General features: G+C 46.5%; 1 protein-coding gene across 1 annotated transcript; it reads left to right on the top strand.

Moving 5' to 3' along the window:
* Positions 1 to 928: 928 nt before the first annotated feature.
* On the top strand, positions 929 to 6,672 carry LOC143961640 (E3 ubiquitin-protein ligase TRIM39-like). Its single transcript, XM_077470963.1, has one exon. The coding sequence runs from the start codon at positions 975 to 977 to the stop codon at positions 2,547 to 2,549; it is 1,575 nt and encodes a 524-aa protein (XP_077327089.1). The 5' UTR covers positions 929 to 974; the 3' UTR covers positions 2,550 to 6,672.
* Positions 6,673 to 22,299: the final 15,627 nt, after the last annotated feature.

Genomic DNA, 22,299 nt, shown 5'->3' with positions numbered 1-22,299 from the left:
GGGATGAGGACACTGAACATTTCTGGCGGCAACGTCACTTCCGCACCATTCTGTGATAGGCAGCAAAATGTGACACTACAGTGTGCAATGGTGGTAATGGCAGATACAGCTGCCTGCCCACTTTAAAAATGGCAAATTCGGACAAGCCCTCATCACGTGACCGGCCTCCTAACGAAATCTCGCGAGATTTCGCAATTTCATTGTCCCCCCATGGATTCTTGGGAAATAGCTTAGACATTTCCCAGGGACCATTGCGAGGACGATAGCCACGCCTACTCCCACGGGAGGACAACCCGGAAGTCAGCAGAAACATCTGAAATAAAACGTAAGTAAAGAATATTTTTTTTTTTCAGGGTTCATTTAGGTAAGTATTCTATCTGGGGATTTTAATAACATGAAGTTTCATTTTTAGGTACCAAACCGCTTTAATGTACACAGGACATATTTACAACCTCTCCAAAACGATTTAACTTGACAGATAGTAATCCACGTTTAAAACGTCAGTCTTGCCACGTTTACATGCCATGTTTAGCTGTGTTTGCGTTTAAAAAAATTTTTTTTTTTTTCAAAATAGCCAAAAATGAAAAATGTCTGTAAATGAGATGCGGCTAAACGTGAGTTACTGCATTTAGCCACGTTTAGCTCGCTTGGTGTCTAAAACGTCGGAAACTTTGGCGTTTGAAGTCATTTTTTTTGCCTTCAAAGAAAAGCCTATAAATGCAACTGCCTAAAAATGACATTAAACAAACCTGTGTACATGTACACATAAGATAACATTGGATGAGTTCAGGGGCAGTTGAAAATCTCTCAAAGTTGGGAGGTTTGATTATCTTTACTACTGTGGAAAAAAAAACTTCCTTTTCAGTACTGATCTGGATCAGCCTCGCCCTGTGTAGGAGGACGTGACCCTCCCAACTGCATTCTTCTCCGGTGTCCGAGATTTTCACTGTCATTTCTCTCTTCTACTGTCAGCGATGGCGTCTGCTAACCTGAGAGCTGAGTTGGAATGTTCCGTCTGTCTGAACATTTATACAGATCCTGTAAACCTGAGATGTGGACACAACTTCTGCCGGGTCTGTATTGATCGTGTGCTGGATACACAGGGGGGGTCTGGAGGATATTCCTGTCCTGAATGTAGAGAGAAGTTTCCAGCTCGTCCTGCACTGCAGAGGAACATAACACTACGTAACATAGTGGGGAATTTCCTGCCTGCTCAGCCACATCAGGAGGAGTCCGGGGTCTTCTGTACTTACTGTGTGGACTATCCCGCGCCTGCTGTTAGATCCTGTCTGCTCTGTGAGGTTTCTCTGTGTGATAAACACCTGAGAGTCCACAAAAAGTCCCCAGAACACGTCTTATGTGACCCCACCTTGTCCATGGAGAGCAGGAAATGCTCCGTCCATAAGAAGATCCTGGAGTATTACTGCACTGAGGATGAGACTTGTATCTGTGTGTCCTGCAGTTTGGCTGGAGAACATCGAGGACACCAGGTGGAGATGCTGGATGAGGCTTCTGAGAAGAAGAAGAAGACACTGAGGAATGTTCTGCAGAAACTTCTGACAAAGAGAGAGGAGATGGAGGAAAGAGTCCAGAGTCTGCAGGAACACAGGAGGAAAGTAGAAGAAGAAGCAGCTGGTGACACCGAGAGAGTCACTGTCCTGTTTAGAGATCTCAGGAGACATCTGGAAGACCTGGAGAAGAGAGTCCTGAGGGAAATCTCCGGGAGGGCAGAGCGGATCTCCATCTCCATCCGGGATCTGGAAATAAAGAAGGAGGAGCTGTCCAGGAAGTTGCGTCACATTGAGGAGCTGTGTAACGTGACGGATCCACTGACTGTCTTACAGGAATCAGACACAGGTGACTTGTGTGATACTGAGGATGGAGATAATGAGGACAGAGAGAGACATGAGGAGCTCCTCCATGATGGAGGGGGTCTGGATGTGGCTGGGATATCACACACATTACACACATTATCTGATATAATAACAGAGGGAAATGTATCCTCCTATATACAGGGAGCTGCAGACATATTACTGGATGTAAATACAGCTCATAATTTTCTCCATATATCAGATGACAGGAAAACTGTATCCTGGTCAGATAGAAAACAGAACCGTCCAGAAACACCAGAGAGATTTCAGGATCGTTCTCAGGTGTTGAGCAGTCGGAGTTTCTCCTCAGGGAGACATTACTGGGAAGTGGATGTCGGGGGATCAGATTGGTGGACAGTCGGGATGTGTTACCCCAGTATAGAGAGGAGAGGAGAGCAGCCAGTGATTGGATATAATAAGAAGTCCTGGTGTTTGTACAGGGAAGGTGATCAGTATGGGGGGATACATGACAGGAAAGAGATCCTCTTACCCTCCAATCCCTCCAGTAACAGAGTCAGGATAGATCTGGATTATGAGGTCGGACGGATCTCCTTTTATGATCTGTGTGACCCGATCCGACATCTCCACACCTTCACCACCACCCTTACTGAGCCCCTCCATGCTGGGATACGTGTACTGAGAAGATGTATAAAGATCTGTGGGGGGAATAGGGAATAATAGTAATAGGGAGAACTCTGCCTAGAGACCGGTGATGTCACAGGGATGGGTAGTGGGATTGGTAGAATATGCAGCCAATAGGATAAAGCAGTGGGTGGGACTTCAGTCAGTGCCCTGCAGGTTTTACTTCTATTTGTGATTTCTTCCTCTGTCACTCCCTGTGATTGGGTAGGAGATCTCTCCAGTTACTGGAGTAACAGTGAATGACATGTTCCTATTTGTCATTTAAGAGGGGTGTGGCCTATCTATATAATGATCTATCTATCTATCTATCTATCTATCTATCTATCTATCTATCTATCTATCTATCTCATGAAAATTACTTTCATTGTAATCATTAAACAGAAAGTTATCACAGTGTGTGACATCACCAATCTCCTCCTCTGGCCCCTCCCCTATTATCCACCCCTCCCCCACATGCAGTCACTCTGTGCTCAGTGATTGGATAGGATGAGGTCACCTCTCCTCTCTTTCCTCCTCCTATTCCATACAATCTATACTAAATAGAGATGAAAAGAAATGTAACAATATCAGAGGAAATATATGAAGAAGGGATCTAGAGATTTACTGATAAGACAATAAAATGTGATGTATCATTAAAGTGTATGTCCACCCATAATGTTTTCTTTTCTTGGTTCTGGATGGAGTGGGGAGAATTAGAACCCCTGTCAGGTTTTTACTGCTATCCGGGTCTCCATTAAAGAGATTTCCCCTCACTTCCTGTCCCGGTGACAAGATTTTACCAAGCAGGAAGTGAGGGGCGCTCTCCACAATTATAATAAAATCTGACTGGGGCTCTAGCCCTTCCCCTATTCTACTAAAAATGTATGTCTGGGTCCCCTTTGCTGGTTTCCTCTCACTTCCTGCCCGGTACAATGTTGTCAGCAGGACAGGAAGTGAGGGGAATCCCCAGATAGCAGTAAAAACACAACGGGGGTTCTAATCCTCCCTCACTCCATCCAATACTATAAAGAAAAGTTCTTAGCTTGGCATAGACTTCAATGGAATATATCAGTAATATAATAATGTCGGTGTCACTGTTATCAGCACTGAGATGTATATTGCTGTGCAGCATGTTCTCCGGTCTCACCCTCATCTTCCTCACCAGAGAGGACAATACCTTACAGAGACACGGCACACATCAGGCTGGTAATATGTAGAATATACGGGAAGACAGAGAGGGTGAGACCGGAGAACACGCTCAGGGCTGCTGTTAGAGATCATGGGGCCCCGTACATTACCTGACAGGGACCCCCCAGCCTGGATGGGTGTGTGGGGTCAGGTGCATGACCCTGAACACGGCTTCAGCCGCATGAACAAATTCATGCAGCCAGACTACCTGTGGGAAGGAACCCTTAATTATGTTTTTTTTTTACAATTTATTTTTGTTTTATTATTAAACATTTTTAACAGTCCTGTGTGTGGGGGGCTTTTGTGGAATATCAGGGGTCCATACAGACCTCTGATAATACACTCTTTAGGCAGAAGAAGAAATTGAGGACAGAAATCCCCACTTCTTTCTCTGGAGCTGAAGCTTGCCGGGAATGAATGAACGGGAAGTGTTCTGTACAGAGGCTTACTGTTGATTCACCAACCGAAGCATAGTAAGCACAGTTTATCATGCTTCAGTTTTGAATAAACACAGAAGTGATCATTATCAATCACTCACTGTGTTCACTGAGAAAAAGAAGGGGCTGATAAATATGACATATTTACTGGTCCCCCTGTGTGCCCGCAGCAGCTGACAGCCAGCACCAGGTTGAGGAGGAGAAGCTGGCAGAGCTGTGGGGAGAAGAGGGCCACCATGGGATTAGAGCTGTGTGGAATGGAGATTGGGGACAGGAGGGGGGGGATCAGAGCAGTGGGGGGGCCAATCTCTGAAACCGATCCCCCTGTGGCTCCCCCTGCAGCAGCTGGTGGGAAGGAGAGAAGGAGAAGTCATCTGCACTGTGGGGGAGATGGTAGGGCTCTTGGCTGTGATCAGCAGCTTTTTGAACTGCCTGCACCATAAAGCTGCCCAGACCCCATACAGGAGGGCCGGTTCTACCCCCTCTGTGGCCCTGAACACCAATATACATCACAGTGCTGCTAACAGTCACACCATCTGATTGGTTGCTCCGGGTCTCACACTCTGCACTACTGTGCTGAATAAGAAGAGATGTATTATGGGAAAAGGAGAATACGGGGTTAATCTGTTACTTTATCTTTCTGAAAGCCTACGAGGGAAGCCGGGGGCCCAAATACTGTATATGACATTGTCTGGAGGCCACACAAATATCACATTGCCTAGGGGCCCCAAATATATCATATGGCTTGGGAACACAATTATGTGACATTCTTTAGGGTTCCCCAAATATGCCCCAGTCCCTGGGGGCCCAAATATATCCCATTCTCTGGAAGCCTGAAAAATCTAATATTGTCTGGGGGCCCCAAACATTTCCAAGGGTCTGGTGGCAGGGCCGAGCCAAAGAGTTTCAGGAGAGGCGGCCAACTTGGGTACTTCAGTGGGATGGGGGCACAAAAATGGCAGAACCTGCGACCTATACTGCTCTAGTTCACAGCTCATGGGGGGGACACTTTGACTTTTTGCCTTGGGTGCTAAAAGAGTCTTTCTGGGGCCCCAAGTGTGTCTCAATACCTAGGGATCTTATATGAGGCTTTATTTATTTTTGGAGACCCAAGTATATCACATTGTTTTGGGACCCCAAATGGTCTTAAAGAAACTCTGTCACTTGTCCACTCAGGGCCCATCCCGACCCCTTTATATTCCCCAATATTGCTCTCCTCTGATGCTCCATCTCCCCCCATGTAGGTTCCATGTTGAAATATATCAGAGCTTACACAGGATTGATGATGTCACCCCTCCCCCTCCCTCATGTGACAGTATTCAACCTGGTGATTGGCTTCTTAGCCTTGAACATTGTATGCTGGGAGAAGATCACATGATCCCTCTTACCCGGGAAATTGGGAACCTATCAAGGGCTTTGATGGAGCAACAACATATTGAGGAACAGCAAAGGAGAATATATAGGGGGGGGGGGTTTGGAGGGTTTTCAAGAGAACCTCCCACTTTACCCTGAAAGAACAAAGTGGGCGGAGTCTCTTTATCCAGCCTCTGGGCTGACCAAAGGTTCCTCAGTCAGTATGACTATGTTCAGTGGTAAGAGGTGATGGGGTGCACTGATCTGGGGGTGCAGTACTTACCTGGAGAGATGTACTTACTGTTCTCTATAAACTGCAATATAACAATGTACACTTCTCCGGCTCTGAGTGTGGATGTACATGGAGACTCTATAGGGCAGGGGTCTCAAATTGATGGCCCTCCAGCTGTTGCAGAACTACAAGTCCCATCATGCCTCTGCTTGACAGAGTCATGCTTGTAACTGTCAGCCTTGCAATGCCTCATGGGACTTGTAGTTTCGCAACAGCTGGAGGGCCACCAGTTTGAGACCCCTGCTATAGGGGGTGTACGGCTGCTGCATTACTTACAGAAGGGGCGGGGCATTATTTCCTATGGCTCCTCCCAGTACATGATCATTATGTATAGAGAGATGTGACATTGTATAGAGTGCTGGACCTGAGACAGAGCGCAGAGTGTAACATGACTTATGGGAGGCACAAATGGAGGTGTACTGGCCCTTTAAGACCAGATCTATCTATCTATCTATCTATCTATAATATAAGATTACAATATGTAGTAGAAATAAGAATATAATAAGTTTGAAGATTGTGTCATTCTTTTTCATCATATATCGCTGTCATCATGTGTGATTGATAAGTGTATCTACATTATTATATCATATATTATATCACTTTTATAATGGATCCTAATATAATGTGTCCCCATAGAATGGATCACCAATAGAATTCTATGGGATCACTTTTATAACTACTGATTTTATATTATATCACTTATACTGATTTTTAGGTTTTTGATTTATTAGATTTTTAGATTTAAGTCACATGATAATTGCGCAAATGTTTATCAAAATAATATTTTTGCTGGAAATACAGGAAAATCATTATTAGCGGATACAAATACAACATAACTTACAAAATTCCTTCTAATTCTAGAACATGGACCTGTATTGAGCTAATAAATAACAAATTTGTAAATTTTAAATTGTGTTTTTTATCTGTAAACCAGTGAGAATTGAAGGAACACAGAACTGTAAATAGGCGACTTACACTGACCAATGGCGGCAGCCAGTTGGGATTGAGAAATTTTTTACAACACGCCCCTTCTATAGAAATCGTTCTAATGATTGACTTCTGCTGAGCAGGGACGGCCGCACACCGATCGACATCGAGCCGATCCCTGCTGAACAGGCTGAATTTCCATCCATGTATGGGCAGCTTTAGGGCTCATTCACACTAGGGGCAGGGACTGACACTCCTTCGAAAAGTGGTCCATACTCAGATCACTTTTCAGAGGTGTTTGACAATATCTCACCTCCTCACCACCCGTTTTAACCCCTTAAAGCAACGCCACCACCCTGCAACTGTGTGCATTGCACATGGATATGGGGTGGTGGCAGAGTGTCCCTATCTACTGTAGAGTCCGGGGGAAGGGTTCCTCTGGGCACGACCGACCTGGAAGCTGCAATCAGAATCATGTGATGGGAACCAGATCCTATGAAATCTATGAATGGGTCATGTTTGGTGGGTGGTGGTATCTGCCGAATGCAATAAAGGGCACCTGCTTTGCTTCATGGCCACAACATGTGTTCACCCCTGACTGCTGACTCTGCAGCTAAAGGGGGAGCAGTTTTGGGCTCAACCAGGGGGTTATACCACCCCCCGACTGCTAGTGTGAAGGATTCTCAGGTGTGTTGGTGCACCACAGACAGCCAATCATAAGCGGAGGAGACATTCCTCACCCTGCAGCTGCACATATACATGAAGCACATGGGGGAGGGGGGGATCAATAGACACAGGGGGGATCAGAGGAAACGGGATGATGAAAGCTCATGGAGGATCAGAAGAGATGTCAGAGATCTGCAGAGGGGAGAGGACACTAACTGTAGCCAATAGAAAATAGGAATGGTGCTAGCTGCGGGGGTTGGGGGAATAGCTGTAATCGGCCATTTTTCTACTCACCAGAGTCTGGGGGTCACTTCTGGGATAAGTTGAAGGTTAGAAATAGAAATGTTTTGAGGCACTAAGGATTTCCATGGTACCATGGAACTCACTACACTAAATACAGTGTAAAATCATTATATTTATTACAAAAGTTATACAAAATCATTAATAAATACATCACACACCAGCAACAAAATGTAATAATATAAAACAAAAAGTAAAGGGAACTAAACCCATTCAAAGACTGGATGTCTTCATATAGTCCCCCACAAATGTAAGGAACCTAGAATAGATGTTAGTCCAGCCTTCCTGCCAACATGTTTCGTGGGGTAACCGCTTCCTCAGGAGTTTTAGAAGAGAGTAATAATCTGCAGAGCACAAGACATAAATCATAGCACACCAAGAAAACATGTATAGACATACAGTATGTATACACTTATGATAAAACACACATACACATGTCCACACAAGATACACACACATAATACATTCACTATATGCAATGCATCATCACATGTACTGTACAAGAAACTCATATGGCCAATGAAAACAAGAGAAGGGGGGCAACACTCATCCGAAAATTCACACAGACCCATCCAGGAAGGGAACATCACATATGGTGGTCTCCCCGGTCAGTGTGGAAGCCAGGTAAGGTGAGGGCTAATAAGCTCTGTTTGCTGTACGTATTTTTTAATATTATAGCATTGTAAGGGTAGCCAACCAGACGTTGTACATAGTGTACAAAGTACACACCAAGCAGATGTAAGGATCCTAGAATATTGTACACTGGCGGTGAGTGATCAAAGAAATAGGAATCCTTCAAAAGTACTAGCTGGTCAAAACTAAACCTATATAGATAAGTAGAGAGAAATCATTAGAGATTGGCCAAACACTCCTGGGTTCAGTTCGCAGCAGAACTCCTGAACGGGGGAAAAAAAGTATTAAACCCAAACGGTGAAAACCCATTGAAGTCTATGGGAGCCAAACAGGAAAAAATCAAAAGTCCCCATTTTCAAGGCTTATATTCTAGTAATTGGCCATAAAAGTGATATGGGGGCCCGGGTCCTGCCCTGGGGGATATGTATCAAAACATTTTTTAAAGTGCAACAATACAAAAAAAAAAAATTCCTTTAAATATATATTCCTGGGGAGGGTCCCCTTAGTCTGCCTCTAAAGTGGTGCAACTGCAGCATGTATAGAACCTGCTGCAGCAAAAATGACATTTCTAAAGAAAACAAAAAGAGTCAAATCTCATTTAAATTGACTCACGGTTGCAATTGCTAGGTCCCTGGTTATGGGGGAAAAAAAAAAAAATGGCGTGGAGTGTCCCCCCCCCCCCCCACACACACACACACTCCATATCAGGCCCTTTGGGGTTTTTTTTATTTTTTTACCGGCAATTTTTTATTTTTTTTATTCAGCTGTCAGTGGGGAAGCTTATTGACAGCTCATGACTCATCAGTTGTTAAGGACGCCACGGTCGGCTACCCAGCCCTGCTCCATAACAACCAGCTTTTACTGCACCCTGATTGTGCAAATACCCACCGAACACCCTGCAAATTCAGGTATTCCCTGAATGGGGCGAAAAGCCAATGTTTGGCCCGCACTCATGTTCGGCCTGAAAGGTTCACCCAACACCCAAGGTTCATTAACCCTTATTGAAAATTGTGGGCATCTCGGGCTCTATAGATGGACTTCATAGCTCACCTGAAAAATTAGCCTGAATCGGCACATCATGACAGCAACCCCGAGGTTAGATGTATATACCACTTGTAATGATGTCATAATCCTAAGCATATAATGTTCCAGCCATCCATGCACCAAATAAGTGTAATTCCATTAAAACATTTAAGGCTATAATTTATGTGCTGATAGTTTCACAGACTGAGAGATAAGGGTAAGTTGAGGGAAAGCTATAATTGAAAAACAGGACAACCATGGTAAGATACATATAAGTGAATTCAGATGATCAACCGATTTGGGTAAGTCTCTTAAAACAAAATTACAAAGTTTCTATCTTACCAACAGGTCCAAAAGATCGCATATCACTGCCAGAGGGTCTGTGACAATTTTAGGGGAGCCCATCCCCTTATATATAGCCCCGTCTCTTGCACACCCACCGGTGACATAACCGGGCCCAATTCCGTACTGCACATGTGCCGAAAACAGCACATGCATAGTGTTTCATGAGGGTTGCCATGGAGAGCTGACAACATCCAATCCATTGGCCACCCTGGGCAATACACGATATTGTCGTCACATGATGTCAACCCAGTGGCAGCTAGTGGACGGCAGATAGACTGCAAGGTGTCCACAGTGTCCTGCATAAGGGACCACATACTTGCTGGAGTAAAAACCAGTCCAGGCACCATCCCCGCATCGACAGGAAAGGAGAACTAGTTGGGTCAGTCAGCACCTCATTGGCCAAGAGATAAAAAAACACAGTGCACGGGGCCCACATATCTCTGGTTACAATACATCACATAACAATCTCAGCCATTCGAATACAAAAAAATATAATAATTACAAAAACAACAACCATGGGGGCATGGCCAAGATGGCACACTGAGTGGATGTCTGTGCTGGAGCTCTGCTGTTAAGCAGGACCAATCTCCTGCCATCCGGCTCCAATATCGCCTGCTGACACCCACATGCGACACCGATCCTCTGGGGCAACTAAAGGACAGGGTAAGAGGCTCCATTTCCCCCTATACTGGAGGAATCATTCCGGGCCTGCGGTGACCAGTGGAGAGATCTGCACGCTCCTTTTCCACCCTGGCGTCCCAGACTGAGCAGGGGGGACAAATCTCTTCTACACAGCCGGGCCAGGCTGAAGTTCTGGAGGCCATAGCCACCTGTCAGGCTTCTACCACTACTCTAACATCCAAAGTGGATGTTGTACAGCTGGATGTGGGACTACTCCGGCAAGACATGGACAAAGTGAGATCCAGGCTGTCCTCTGCTGAGCAAAGGCTGGGGCATGTGGGGGACACTGTTGTAGACCATTCCAATGATTTCTGCTCCCTGCAAATCAAGATCCATGCCCTGGAATACAAGGCTGAAGATGCAGAAAATCGCAACCGGAGGAACAATCTCTGTGTAATGGGTCTTGCAGAAGGGGTGGATTGTCCCCACCCGACGGAGTTTGTGGAGAAGCTGCTGCATACCCTCCTGCCTGCGGCCCAGTTCTCACCGTTCTATGCTGTGGAGAGAGCCCACCGTATTCCCCCCAAACCTGGGCCCCTGGGGACACGGCCACGCACCCTAATCCTGAAACTCCTCAACTTTAGAGACAGGGATGAGGTGCTCAGAGCTTCCAGGTTACAGAATGATCTCGACTACTAGAACACTAAACCTTGAATCTTCCCAGATTATTTGGTGGAAACACAGAAGCTGAGGCGATCCTTTGACCAGGTTAAAGCTGCCATGGGTTATTCGCTACAGTGTCCGCTTTCTGGCCCGGCTGCGGGTCCAAGGTGGTGAAACTACCAGGTTCTTTACATCACAGAGGGATCCATCCTCCTGGCTGGAATCTCTTCCACCGCACCATGGAGAGGTGAGCTCTACATCCTTTTCCCAATGCCCTGCAGGAGTCTGTAGGATTTGAGGGTCGGATGACTGCTCTGGACTGTTGATTTCCTGTGCAGGGTCGTTACCGGATAAAACCGTTGCCTATGTGCACCACCAAGTTGTTATTTTGCCCCTTTTGTGCCAACTGTGTTCCTCTCAAGTAACCCACTGAAGAACTGTGCCCCTGGTAAACCCAGGTGTTTTTCTAGTTAACCTTTTATATGTCACTGAATTGTGGAAGATCCTGCTGTGATCCATATGCTGTGTTGCCACCTGTTGCCATTGGCAACCTCCTATGGGAAAATATGCTGATGTCTTCTTTTACAATGGAAAAGGGATGAGGAATTTTCTCTACCTTCAAAACATATAGTTGCAGCTTGACGAGCTCCGTTATGCCTCTTAATATGGCTGCTGGCGCCCTCTAGTGGCCTTTTAAGGGAATTACAGGGTCATTTTGTTTACAGGATCCAAGGGTACTGTTTTTTCGCAATCACTGTTCTGCTGGGACACTTTCCTTGGCTGCACATCAATACTTCCTGTTCCTCAGCAGTTACCTTAACCACTTCAGCCCTGGAGGATTTGGCTACTCCATGACCAGAGCACTTTTTACAATTTGGCACTGCGTTGCTTTAACTGGTAATTACGCGGTCATGCAATGATGTACCCAAATTAAATTTGAGTCCTTTTTTCCCCACAAATATAGCCTTCTTTTGATGGTATTTAATTGCCTCTGCAATTTTAAATTTTTGCAATATAAATGGAAAAAGAGCGAAAATTTTGAAAAAAATATATTTTCTAAATTTTGTTATTAAAAAAATCCAAAAAACTAAATTTTAGTCATACATTTAGGCCAAAATGTATTCAGCCATATGTCTTTGGTAAAAATAATCTAAATAAGTGTATACTTATTGGTTTGCGCAAAAGTTATAGCGTCTACAAACTAGGATACATTTTCTGGAATTTACGCAGCTTTTAGTGTATGACTGCCTATCTCATTTCTTGAGGTGCTAAAATGGCAGAACAGTACAAAACCCCCCCAAATTACCCCATTTTTGAAAGTAGACACCCCAAGGAAATTGATGAGAGGCATGTTGAGCCTGTTGATTATTTTATTTTTTTGTCACAAGTGATTGAAAAATGACAAAAAAAAAAATTACACAAAGTTGTCACTAAATAACATATAGTTCACACATGGCATGGTTATATGTGGAACTACACCCCAAAATACATTCTGCTGCTTCTCCTGAGTACGGGGACACCACATGTTTGTAGACTTTTTGGGAGCCTACCCGCGTATGGGACCCCGAAAAGCAATCACCGCCTTCAGGCTTTCTAAGGGCGTAAATCTTTGTTTCACTCCTCTTAATAAACCTTTTTTTAATGCAATCTGTGCCTAAAAAAAATACGCCGAATCATGGGGCAATCCACCCCTAATGTTAGGAGCAAATTGCTCCTCCACCCCTGCCCCCATGCTTCATCATATATGCTCTTTTTTTTAACTGTGGTGGTGAAATCACCTCCTACAGCGCTGGAGTCACGGCTTTATGTATCGTGGGGGCAAACGCTGTTGCTGTCAGAATCAATAAACCCGTGCTGCAGCTGAATGGCGTACATCCTAAGCAAATGATGGTTAACAATAAAAGTATAATAGTAAGACTTACCATACCTGCAAAGAAAATACAATAAAACATAGTAAAACTAAAACATTACAGTTCTAAAATACAGTAACAAAAGAGAGAGAACAATAGAGCAGACAATAGAGAGTGAATGTAAGAGAGAGAACAATAGAGAGAAGAACAATAAAACCACAACTATTTTTGGCTTTTTTATTTATTTAATTATTTTAGTGTTTTTTGTTTATGTTTTGCACTTTTATATAAACTGTAAACGTTCCAGATTAGGGTCTCTCAAAATGTGATGGCCATCTCATCTTTCGTGACCCTGTGTTAATATGCCTAGGACTGTGCAATGCTGTACCCTACGCTAATACTCCACTAGTGTGTAGTTGCATTCGAAACAGTCACCAATGCAAAGACCAGGTTGGTCAGGACAGGAGGGACAATAAAAGCGGGTGTCATGCCTAAATCTGCACTTTCTACAGACATGACATCTTCTTTGGGGGTTTCTTTGGGTAGGTGTACCAGAGAGCAAAACTCCACCCCTCCCATGTTAAGGTTATATTCATGGATACAATCGGGTTTCTCCACAACACCAGTCGCCGTAGGAATTTGGACCGTCGTGTCTGCATGAAGGGAGAAAAGAACAAAAACATTCTTATTATCCCTCCACTTCACAGCCAGCAAATTATTACACTTCTAGCAGGCTCTCTCCCCCAGCCTAAGACTGGAATCTACAAGCCACTGAGGTAAGCCCCAGCAATTAAATCGCACGATGCCACATGCACTAATGTCATGATCAAACAAGTGACTAAAAAGTGGCACGCTCATGAAATAATTGTGCATGTACAAGTGGTACTCCTTTCTGAATAAGGGTGACACCAAGTCCCACACAATCTTGCCAGCACTTCCTATGTAGTCACGGCTCTACGTGACTATCTCTTCTCTCGTAAACCATAAAACTACATGTATAGCCTGTGGCCCTGTCACCGAGCTTACAAATCTTGACCCCGTATCTGGCATGCTTGCTGGGAAGATACTCATCAATGCAGACAATTTTGTAGAGCCGATCAAATCCGGGGTCACCCCGAGGACGATAGAGTTCATTATCATTGAAGTGCATGAACCACAAGATCTGCATGTACCGTGTCCTGGTCATGTCGAGGGATAGGCCCAGAAAGGTCTTAAATTTGGAAACTTTAATTGGTTTCCATTGTCTGCCAAGGGTCAGCTGGGGATTAGCGGTGATGAATTGACCAGCATACAAATTGCTTTGGTCCACGATAGATCTAAAGTGACATAAAATCAACTGTTTCCACCTGAATTCCGGGTTGGCCAGGAAATGGAGGAAGTACGGGTGCTGCAGAAGTGGCCAATTAGGATTGGCGATTGCAGCAGGAAGGGCACTATGGGCCTGTGTTTGTCTTCTTGGTGGCAGCGGGACACGACTCATGCTTGCCACCAGCTTGAACTGCAGTTATGGGACTCACCACGTGATACTGCAGTGCTGGATGTACGACCAGGATGTACTAGGCCATTGGTGCTTTCCAGTTCACCAGAAGGATAAGTGGCTCTAGTACTGGCTCTCTACTCCATATGAGAGCCCTGCAGTTCTTGCAGCTCAAAGACAGCAGAAGAATATCGGGGACTGGTATGTCTGACCTTGGCAGGGACCACAACTCCATCGTCAGAGCTATCTGTCAGGGTGCCGCTGCTGTCTACAGGTTCGTATTCTTAGCCTGAATCTGACAGATGAGTGACTTCCTCTTCACTATCTGTCATGCTCAGAAACGTGTAGGCCTCTTCAATAGCGTACCTTCGATTTGTCAGTTTGGTCTCTAAATTTACTGGTACAGTAGTGAGACTCACAGGTAAAAAAGCTCCTGACTGTTAGCGACTGATTCAAATGCTACCAAAAAACCTGTTAGCATTCGCAGGGATCAGGCCTGACTATGTAAACGCTGCAGTTATGTGTTTTGTAAGTGACAGTGATCGACTGATACTGCACTTGCGTGGGCAGGGCTAGGCTGGGCGGAGGGACTAAACGCAGGTGCTAGCAGGTATCTGGGCTGATCCCGCTAACGCTGCATTTTTGGGAACCCTAAACTGCTGGGAATGCTAGTATAGATCTGATCAGATCACATATCGATCCGTTCAGACACTATACTACTAAGGGAGGCCTGTATAGTACGTGCGTGGGTGTTAGTGGTACTGGCACTAATCTTACGCTGCCTGGCATGACGCAGACCCTATCTGATGCTAAAACCTCACTTTGATCAACCACCGGGTGATCAGGGGAATAAACCTTTATTGGGTAAAATACGGCGGGTGCGCTGACGTTATAAAAACATAACTAGCTAAACTGCGTCACCCATGACACTTATACTGTGATCACAAGTGACAGGGTAATCAAGGGGTTAAACATTTAGTGGGGGGGGTTAGAGAGGTCCTTAGACCTATCTGGGCCTAAGACTATTTACTCTAACACTGATAAGTGTCACTAATGACACCACTACAGCGATCAAAAAAAATCTGATTGCTGTACTGGGTGACACAGTGACAGGTGGTGAAGGGGTTAACTGGGGGGTGATGGAGGGTGAAATTATGTGCCTACGTGACCTGGTGTCAGTGTAGTGTTGTGTAACTCACTTTTAGATGCTCTCTCCTCTCGGTCTGGAATGAAAAGACCGACATGAGGAGAGATGACATCACTTCCCCTGTCAGTGTTTACAGTTACACAGACAGGGGAAAGATATCATTCGTCAGGAGTGATCACCAGGTCCAGGCCAGAAATCACTGGCCTGGGCCTAGGGATTGAGCGGTTCCTGATTGAATCTGATCGTCGCGGCCGGGGGGGCGTGTGGACGCCCCGCAACCATCCCCGTGCGGAACGTATAGCTACGGGATTTCACGCAGCCGGGCCAACCTGCCGCAGTATAACTGCGGCGGCTGGTCCGGAACTGGTTAATTGCAAAATAAATGTATAGTTTATACTATAAAAATATTGCTTCCCCCTGGAAAACATAAGAATTTCTTTGGAACTTGGATAGATGATGGGAATGCAAGCTGTGGGGAAACTGTTGAAGAATGGCAAAATGATACCTTTTGAATCCCTGACGGCTTGACCGGGAGGGCCCCAGATGAATTTCTGGAGGTACAGACAATTACACCACTTTTTTGAGGTACACGGCAGCTCCATAAGAGACATAACATTACTTACACACTTTGAGGACCTATTCATAGCAGATGAGCCTACCACACACATGGTCTCAGACCTTTACCAACTGCTTGGGTCATCGGCTCCGACCTCCAAGCCCACCTTTATCTGTGCCTGGGAGAGGGACTTAGGTCGGACATTTACGGAACCTTAGCTGGCACACCTATATAAGCTTACCCACTCCAGCTCTGCAGATTCTAAAATGCAAGAGACAAATTATAAAATACTGTCATGCTGGTATAGGGTTCCTGCTGACCTGGTATGGATATACCCTGCTGACTCTTAATACTGCTGGGCTGTGGAGGTCGAGGATCTCTACTACACTTGTGGTGGGACTGCCCACTGATCGAACCCTTCTGGAAGGAGGTTAGGGAACAGATTAAGACAGTTCTAGGAATTGAAGTTCCCCTCTCCCCAGTCCATTTCCTCCTGCACATTCCTCCTATGCCAATAAGCCACTACAAAAAAAATGCACTACCTCACCTGCTGAATGCAGCCAAAAGATTACTTCCTATCTACTGGAGAAAGTCACAGGTACCGGGCAAGGAGGAATGGATAAGTAAAGTGAATGAGATCAGAGAAGGCGGAAAAATGGGTTGCCACGTGTAAAGGCAACAGGGATAAACGTAACGCCAGGTGGACCCAATGGACTTTTCTGACCCCAACCAGGTCCCTTCTAGTTTAGACGTGGATCTGTTGAAGCCCAGCAGAAACAGCCCTGGGTCTCCGTGATCGGCCTCGACAGTAGCTGTGTACACTCCCCCCTAGACAGGGACGTTGAAAACGAACATTGTATGTCTAGGTTTTGATGATGGATATGACTGCCTGACGGCTAGGGGGTCCAGTGCGAACACTGAAGACATTAATGTGCTTAAGGTGAGATCACGTCTTTCCTCCCTTTACCCCCCTTCCCCTACCTTTACTGTTTGCCCCATCTCCCTTCTACATCCCCCTACCACCTCCCCCCTTCTTCCATCCGTGGAGCCCAGGTCGGGTAGTGTTGGGGTCAGGCCGCACACCCCTTACCAGCTGAGGCAGACACAAGGCAAGAAACAGACCGGCTGCAAGACATCATAACCAGTTGGCCACTATGCAGTTGAGGGACTGGAACCCTAAGCCTACTACAGTTATCAGGCCGATAAAAGCACAAGATATATGTCCCCTATACAGGAATGACACTTTTTATGTTGTAGCTATGTCTACCCCTATTTCTATTTATTGTCCTTACCTTTTATTACCAATGAAACAATAACATGTATGTCACTATTCAGCGTATGCCACAAATCTATGTTATGCTGGGACTGAACTAATAAAGTCTATACAATAAAAAAACTAATTGCTGTGCGCCGCTAAAGTGTTCGGGTTTGACTCGAAGAAAAGGTGGCAACCCTATGTATTGTGTATGTGTAATGGGAAAAGTGCAGCGCTAGAGATACAAATGTACCCCAGGTATGAACCTAGGGAAAAAGGGGAACCTGCACAATAAGAATTGTCTTGAAATGCGCAGAAGGTTAGTGGAAGTGTTAGGAGTGTTTGTGAAAACACAAGTGTGATGTGCGCTGATAATGAATCAGGTGCAATCAATGCTATCAAAGGTCGGGTAGCTCCATGTGATCAGGTGACACCTTAAAAGAAATAAATATATATATTATATATATATATATATATATATATATATATATATATATATATATATATATATACTATATATACACTTTTGTGTAGGCTCCATCACACATTTTCCATAGGAATTTCTGTCACACAAAATCCGTTGTTGGAAATTCCGATCGTGTGGACACAATTCCAACGCACAAAGTTCCACGCATGTTCGGAATCAAGCAGAAGAGCAGCACTGGCTATTAAACTTCATTTTTCTCGGCTCGTCGTACGTGTTGTACATCATCGTGTTCTTGATGTTCGGAATTTCCGACCAACTTTGTGTGACTGTGTGTATGCAAGACAAGTTTGAGCCAACATCCGTCAGAAAAAAAACATGGGATTTTGTTGTTGGAATGTCCGATCGTGTGTACAGGGTGTAATAGGAACATTCTCACAGATACCGTCAGTATAGCCGTATGCCAGGGTTCCCACAACATGCAGGTATATACATGTTTTATTCCTTGAATAGCGACTTTGTCAGCTCTGACGAAATTCCGCTTATTCAAGGAATGAAACATGTAAGCTATTAGCTTTTTGTGCTGGGATAGGCACCCCCGTTTTTGTTCACCTACCTTAGCCAACACTTTTTTTCGGTGGGCTTGAGAATCCAAACTGGAACCTGATGAACTTGACGATATGTAAATCTTGAGATCAACAGCACAGGGGACCTCAATATGGACTTATATGGATAACTAACTACTGAGTACAGACACTGCGGCTATGGACTATACTATTTCATGGATCACCAACACCTTGATATACATTGACACCCCACTTTGGATGTGGAATCACAGATTGGAAATCATCAGCTGGAGATCTGTGGCTATTGCATACAGACGGACAAATTGAATCTCATCCCGCATTGGAGAGATCTCTATGTGACCAGCTATCAGTAAGTAACCGCAACAGCGCCCTATATAAATCTATCACTACAAATTGCCTACAGGATATACCTGCATGTTGTGGGAACCCTGGCATATGGCTATACTGACAGGATCTGTGAGACTGTTCTTACTAGTGTAATAGAGAATATAAATGTAGCGCTAAACTGTGATAATAAATTACAATACCGATCAAATCACTTCAACTGGCTGAGTGAAAAGGTATGTGAAAAACATAACAAAACAGTACATTGAATAAATACTAGTGACCCACAATAGTCCAAATAAACAGAAAATGCCCACAAGTGAAATGTCCTAAAATGGAGAACTTTCTCTTGGATCTCAAACTGAAGTGAGGGACATACAGAAATGGAGGATAAATCAAAGATATAGATGGATCAACAGTATATATCTTGAAAATATTCAAAATGTGAGGATGGTTACTCTTACCGCACCAGAGGGACGCACATACCGTACGGCAGTGCGTCTAATGCGCTTAACGTACTGGATCCCCAGTGATGGAACGTTGCCAGGAGTGATACCGGTGTCACGGCTGTAATTCCAATCCACTCACGGTTAGATGACCGTCCAAAACGGGTGGTTCCAGGTAGGCGGCAAGAAGATCGATCCACACAATGGATAGCAGTGGAAGGAGGACCATCAATACATGAATATGGAGGGAAAAAAAGAAAGAAGGGAGCTCCACATGGCGCAGGTCAACCAAAATGGTTTAATAAGTATAAAATGTCATACAAAAAGAGATAAAATAGTGATGACAAAAACGTTATAGTCATAAAAGCAATATGGGGAGCCGTATTAGTGTAATATACCTGACTGGTTTGGGATTGGAGTGTCTAGTCATCCATTCAGCTCAATTCAGTGTCTGCTACTGTTTAATTATTCACATGCCGCTATCAAGATAATACAGCAGGATTGTTTGTATATCTGAGGACATATCATATCATTATGAGGAGAACCTTTTTTCTCACCCTCTTTTTTTCCTTTTTTTGGTTTATAAAAATCTTTTTTAATGTGGCCTCTTTCCCTGACTGAGGCCGCGTACACACGGGCGGACTGTTCGCCCAACCTTGTCCGCTGAACAGTGTTTGGGCGGACAGTCCGCTCGTGTGTGGGCTTTCAGCGGACAGTTTCAGCGGACAGTTGGACGGACAAGGTCTTTCGGAAATTCCGAAAAACTGTCCGCTGAAACTGTGTTTGAGCGAACAGTCCGCTCGTGTGTGGGCCTGTCCGCTGTACTTTCGAAATGAGCAGACTGTTCCCGCTCGGAAAGTCCGCCCATTTCGAGCGCGTGTACAGGTAGGCGGGGCCCGCGAAGGAGACGTCGCGGGCTCCGCCGCCTGGAATGGGCTTAAAGGGGAACCCCAACGCCGAAAAAAAATCGGCGTGGGGGTTCCCCCCAAGTCCACACCAGACCCTTGTCCGAGCACGCTACCCGGCCGGCCAGGAAAGGGGGGCGAGCGAGCGCGCCCCCCCTCCTGAGCCGTACCAGGCCGCGTGCCCTCAACATGGGGGGTGCCTTGGGGAAGGGGGGGCCGCGCGGCCCCCCCACCCCAAAGCACCTTGTCCCCATGTTGATGAGGACAAGGGCCTCTTCCCGACAACCCTGGCCGTTGGTTGTCGGGGTCTGCGGGCGGGGGGCTTATCGGAATCCGGGAGCCCCCTTTAAGAAGGGGGCCCCCGGATACCGGCCCCCCACCCTATGTGAATGAGTATGGGGTACAATGTACCCCTACCCATTCACCTGTGAAATAAAGTAAATAAAAACACAACACAGGGGGAAAAAATATTTTATTGCACAGCCGGGGGTCTTCCGTCTTCGGGGGTCTTCTCGCCGGACTCCTCCGCTATGTGTGTGTAGCTCTTTTGCCAGCGGAGGAGTCCGGCTTTCTTCCTCCCCGCCGCCGGCCTCTTCTCCCGACTTCGGGGGTCTTGTCCCCCTCTTCGGTTCTTCTGCCGGGCCACCGCGCCTGGTCCGGTGGCCCGGTCTTCTGTCGCCGTCTTCCGTTCTTCGGTCGCCGCCTTCGGTTCTTCTGCCGGGCCACCGCGCCTTCTTGTAGCTCTTTTACAGGCGGTGGCCCGGTCTTCTGTCGCCGCTGGTGGCCCGGTCTTCCGTTCGTGTTCTTCTTCTTGTTCTTCTCCAGGAGATGTTGACACGTCGCTCCCTCCGGCCGGAATGCCAGAGCCGCCCTGCGCTGTCATTTATATAGTGACAATGGGGCGGGGTCACATGGTATATGTCACATGGGTTGGTCACATGGGTTGATGTCACATGGGGACTATGACATCGTAAGGGGGCGGGGTCACCATGTGACCAACCCATGTGACATATACCATGTGACCCCGCCCCATTGTCACTATAAAAGTGACAGCGCAGGGCGGCTCTGGCATTCCGGCCGGAGGGAGCGACGTGTCAACATCTCCTGGAGAAGAACAAGAAGAAGAACACGAACGGAAGACCGGGCCACCAGCGGCGACAGCGGCGACAGAAGACCGGGCCACCGCCTGTAAAAGAGCTACAAGAAGGCGCGGTGGCCCGGCAGAAGAACCGAAGGCGGCGACCGAAGAACGGAAGACGGCGACAGAAGACCGGGCCACCGGACCAGGCGCGGTGGCCCGGCAGAAGAACCGAAGAGGGGGACAAGACCCCCGAAGTCGGGGAGAAGAGGCCGGCGGCGGGGAGGAAGAAAGCCGGACTCCTCCGCTGGCAAAAGAGCTACACACACATAGCGGAGGAGTCCGGCGAGAAGACCCCCGAAGACGGAAGACCCCCGGCTGTGCAATAAAATATTTTTTCCCCCTGTGTTGTGTTTTTATTTACTTTATTTCACAGGTGAATGGGTAGGGGTACATTGTACCCCATACTCATTCACATAGGGTGGGGGGCCGGTATCCGGGGGCCCCCTTCTTAAAGGGGGCTCCCGGATTCCGATAAGCCCCCCGCCCGCAGACCCCGACAACCAACGGCCAGGGTTGTCGGGAAGAGGCCCTTGTCCTCATCAACATGGGGACAAGGTGCTTTGGGGTGGGGGGGCCGCGCGGCCCCCCCTTCCCCAAGGCACCCCCCATGTTGAGGGCACGCGGCCTGGTACGGCTCAGGAGGGGGGGCGCGCTCGCTCGCCCCCCTTTCCTGGCCGGCCGGGTAGCGTGCTCGGACAAGGGTCTGGTGTGGACTTGGGGGGAACCCCCACGCCGATTTTTTTTCGGCGTTGGGGTTCCCCTTTAAGCCCATTCCAGGCGGCGGAGCCCGCGACGTCTCCTTCGCGGGCCCCGCCTACCTGTACACGCGCTCGAAATGGGCGGATTTGCCTCCTCCTTACGTGGGCGAGTCCGTTCATTTCAAAAGTTGAGCGAACTGTTTGCCCAACCTTGTTCGTCAAACAGTCCGCTCGTGTGTGGGCAAGTCCGCTCATGCAAATTTTGAGCGGACTGTTTGCCCAAACTGTTTGACGAACAAGGTTGGGCAAACAGTCCGCGCGTGTGTACGCGGCCTGACTGATTGACCTACTGTGGGAATGACGTGTATCTCAATGATTGGTCATCGTGTATTATTTCAGAAGTGGAATAGTGTGGACTATTTCTGTGGTGACAGAATCACACTTTCCCCTTCAGGAGTTATCCAGTTCAGATCTCGCCCTAGGTGGCTTGGGGAATTAACAGGTTCTCATAGGGGGTGTGTTATATTGGGGGAGGGAGGGATTTACCCC

The sequence above is a fragment of the Lithobates pipiens genome, unplaced genomic scaffold (genome assembly GCF_037356315.1).
Source record: "Lithobates pipiens isolate NorthernLeopardFrog02 unplaced genomic scaffold, aLitPip1_a1.2 Scaffold_8, whole genome shotgun sequence".
NCBI lineage: Eukaryota > Metazoa > Chordata > Amphibia > Anura > Ranidae > Lithobates > Lithobates pipiens.
The sequence above is the reverse complement of the archived record's forward strand: the minus strand, read 5'-3'. Positions and strand labels throughout refer to the sequence as shown.

Bases quoted from the DNA above. Each gene is read 5' to 3' on its own strand.
- LOC143961640 (XM_077470963.1), top strand. From the start codon at position 975: ATGGCGTCTGCTAACCTGAGAGCTGAGTTGGAATGTTCCGTCTGTCTG.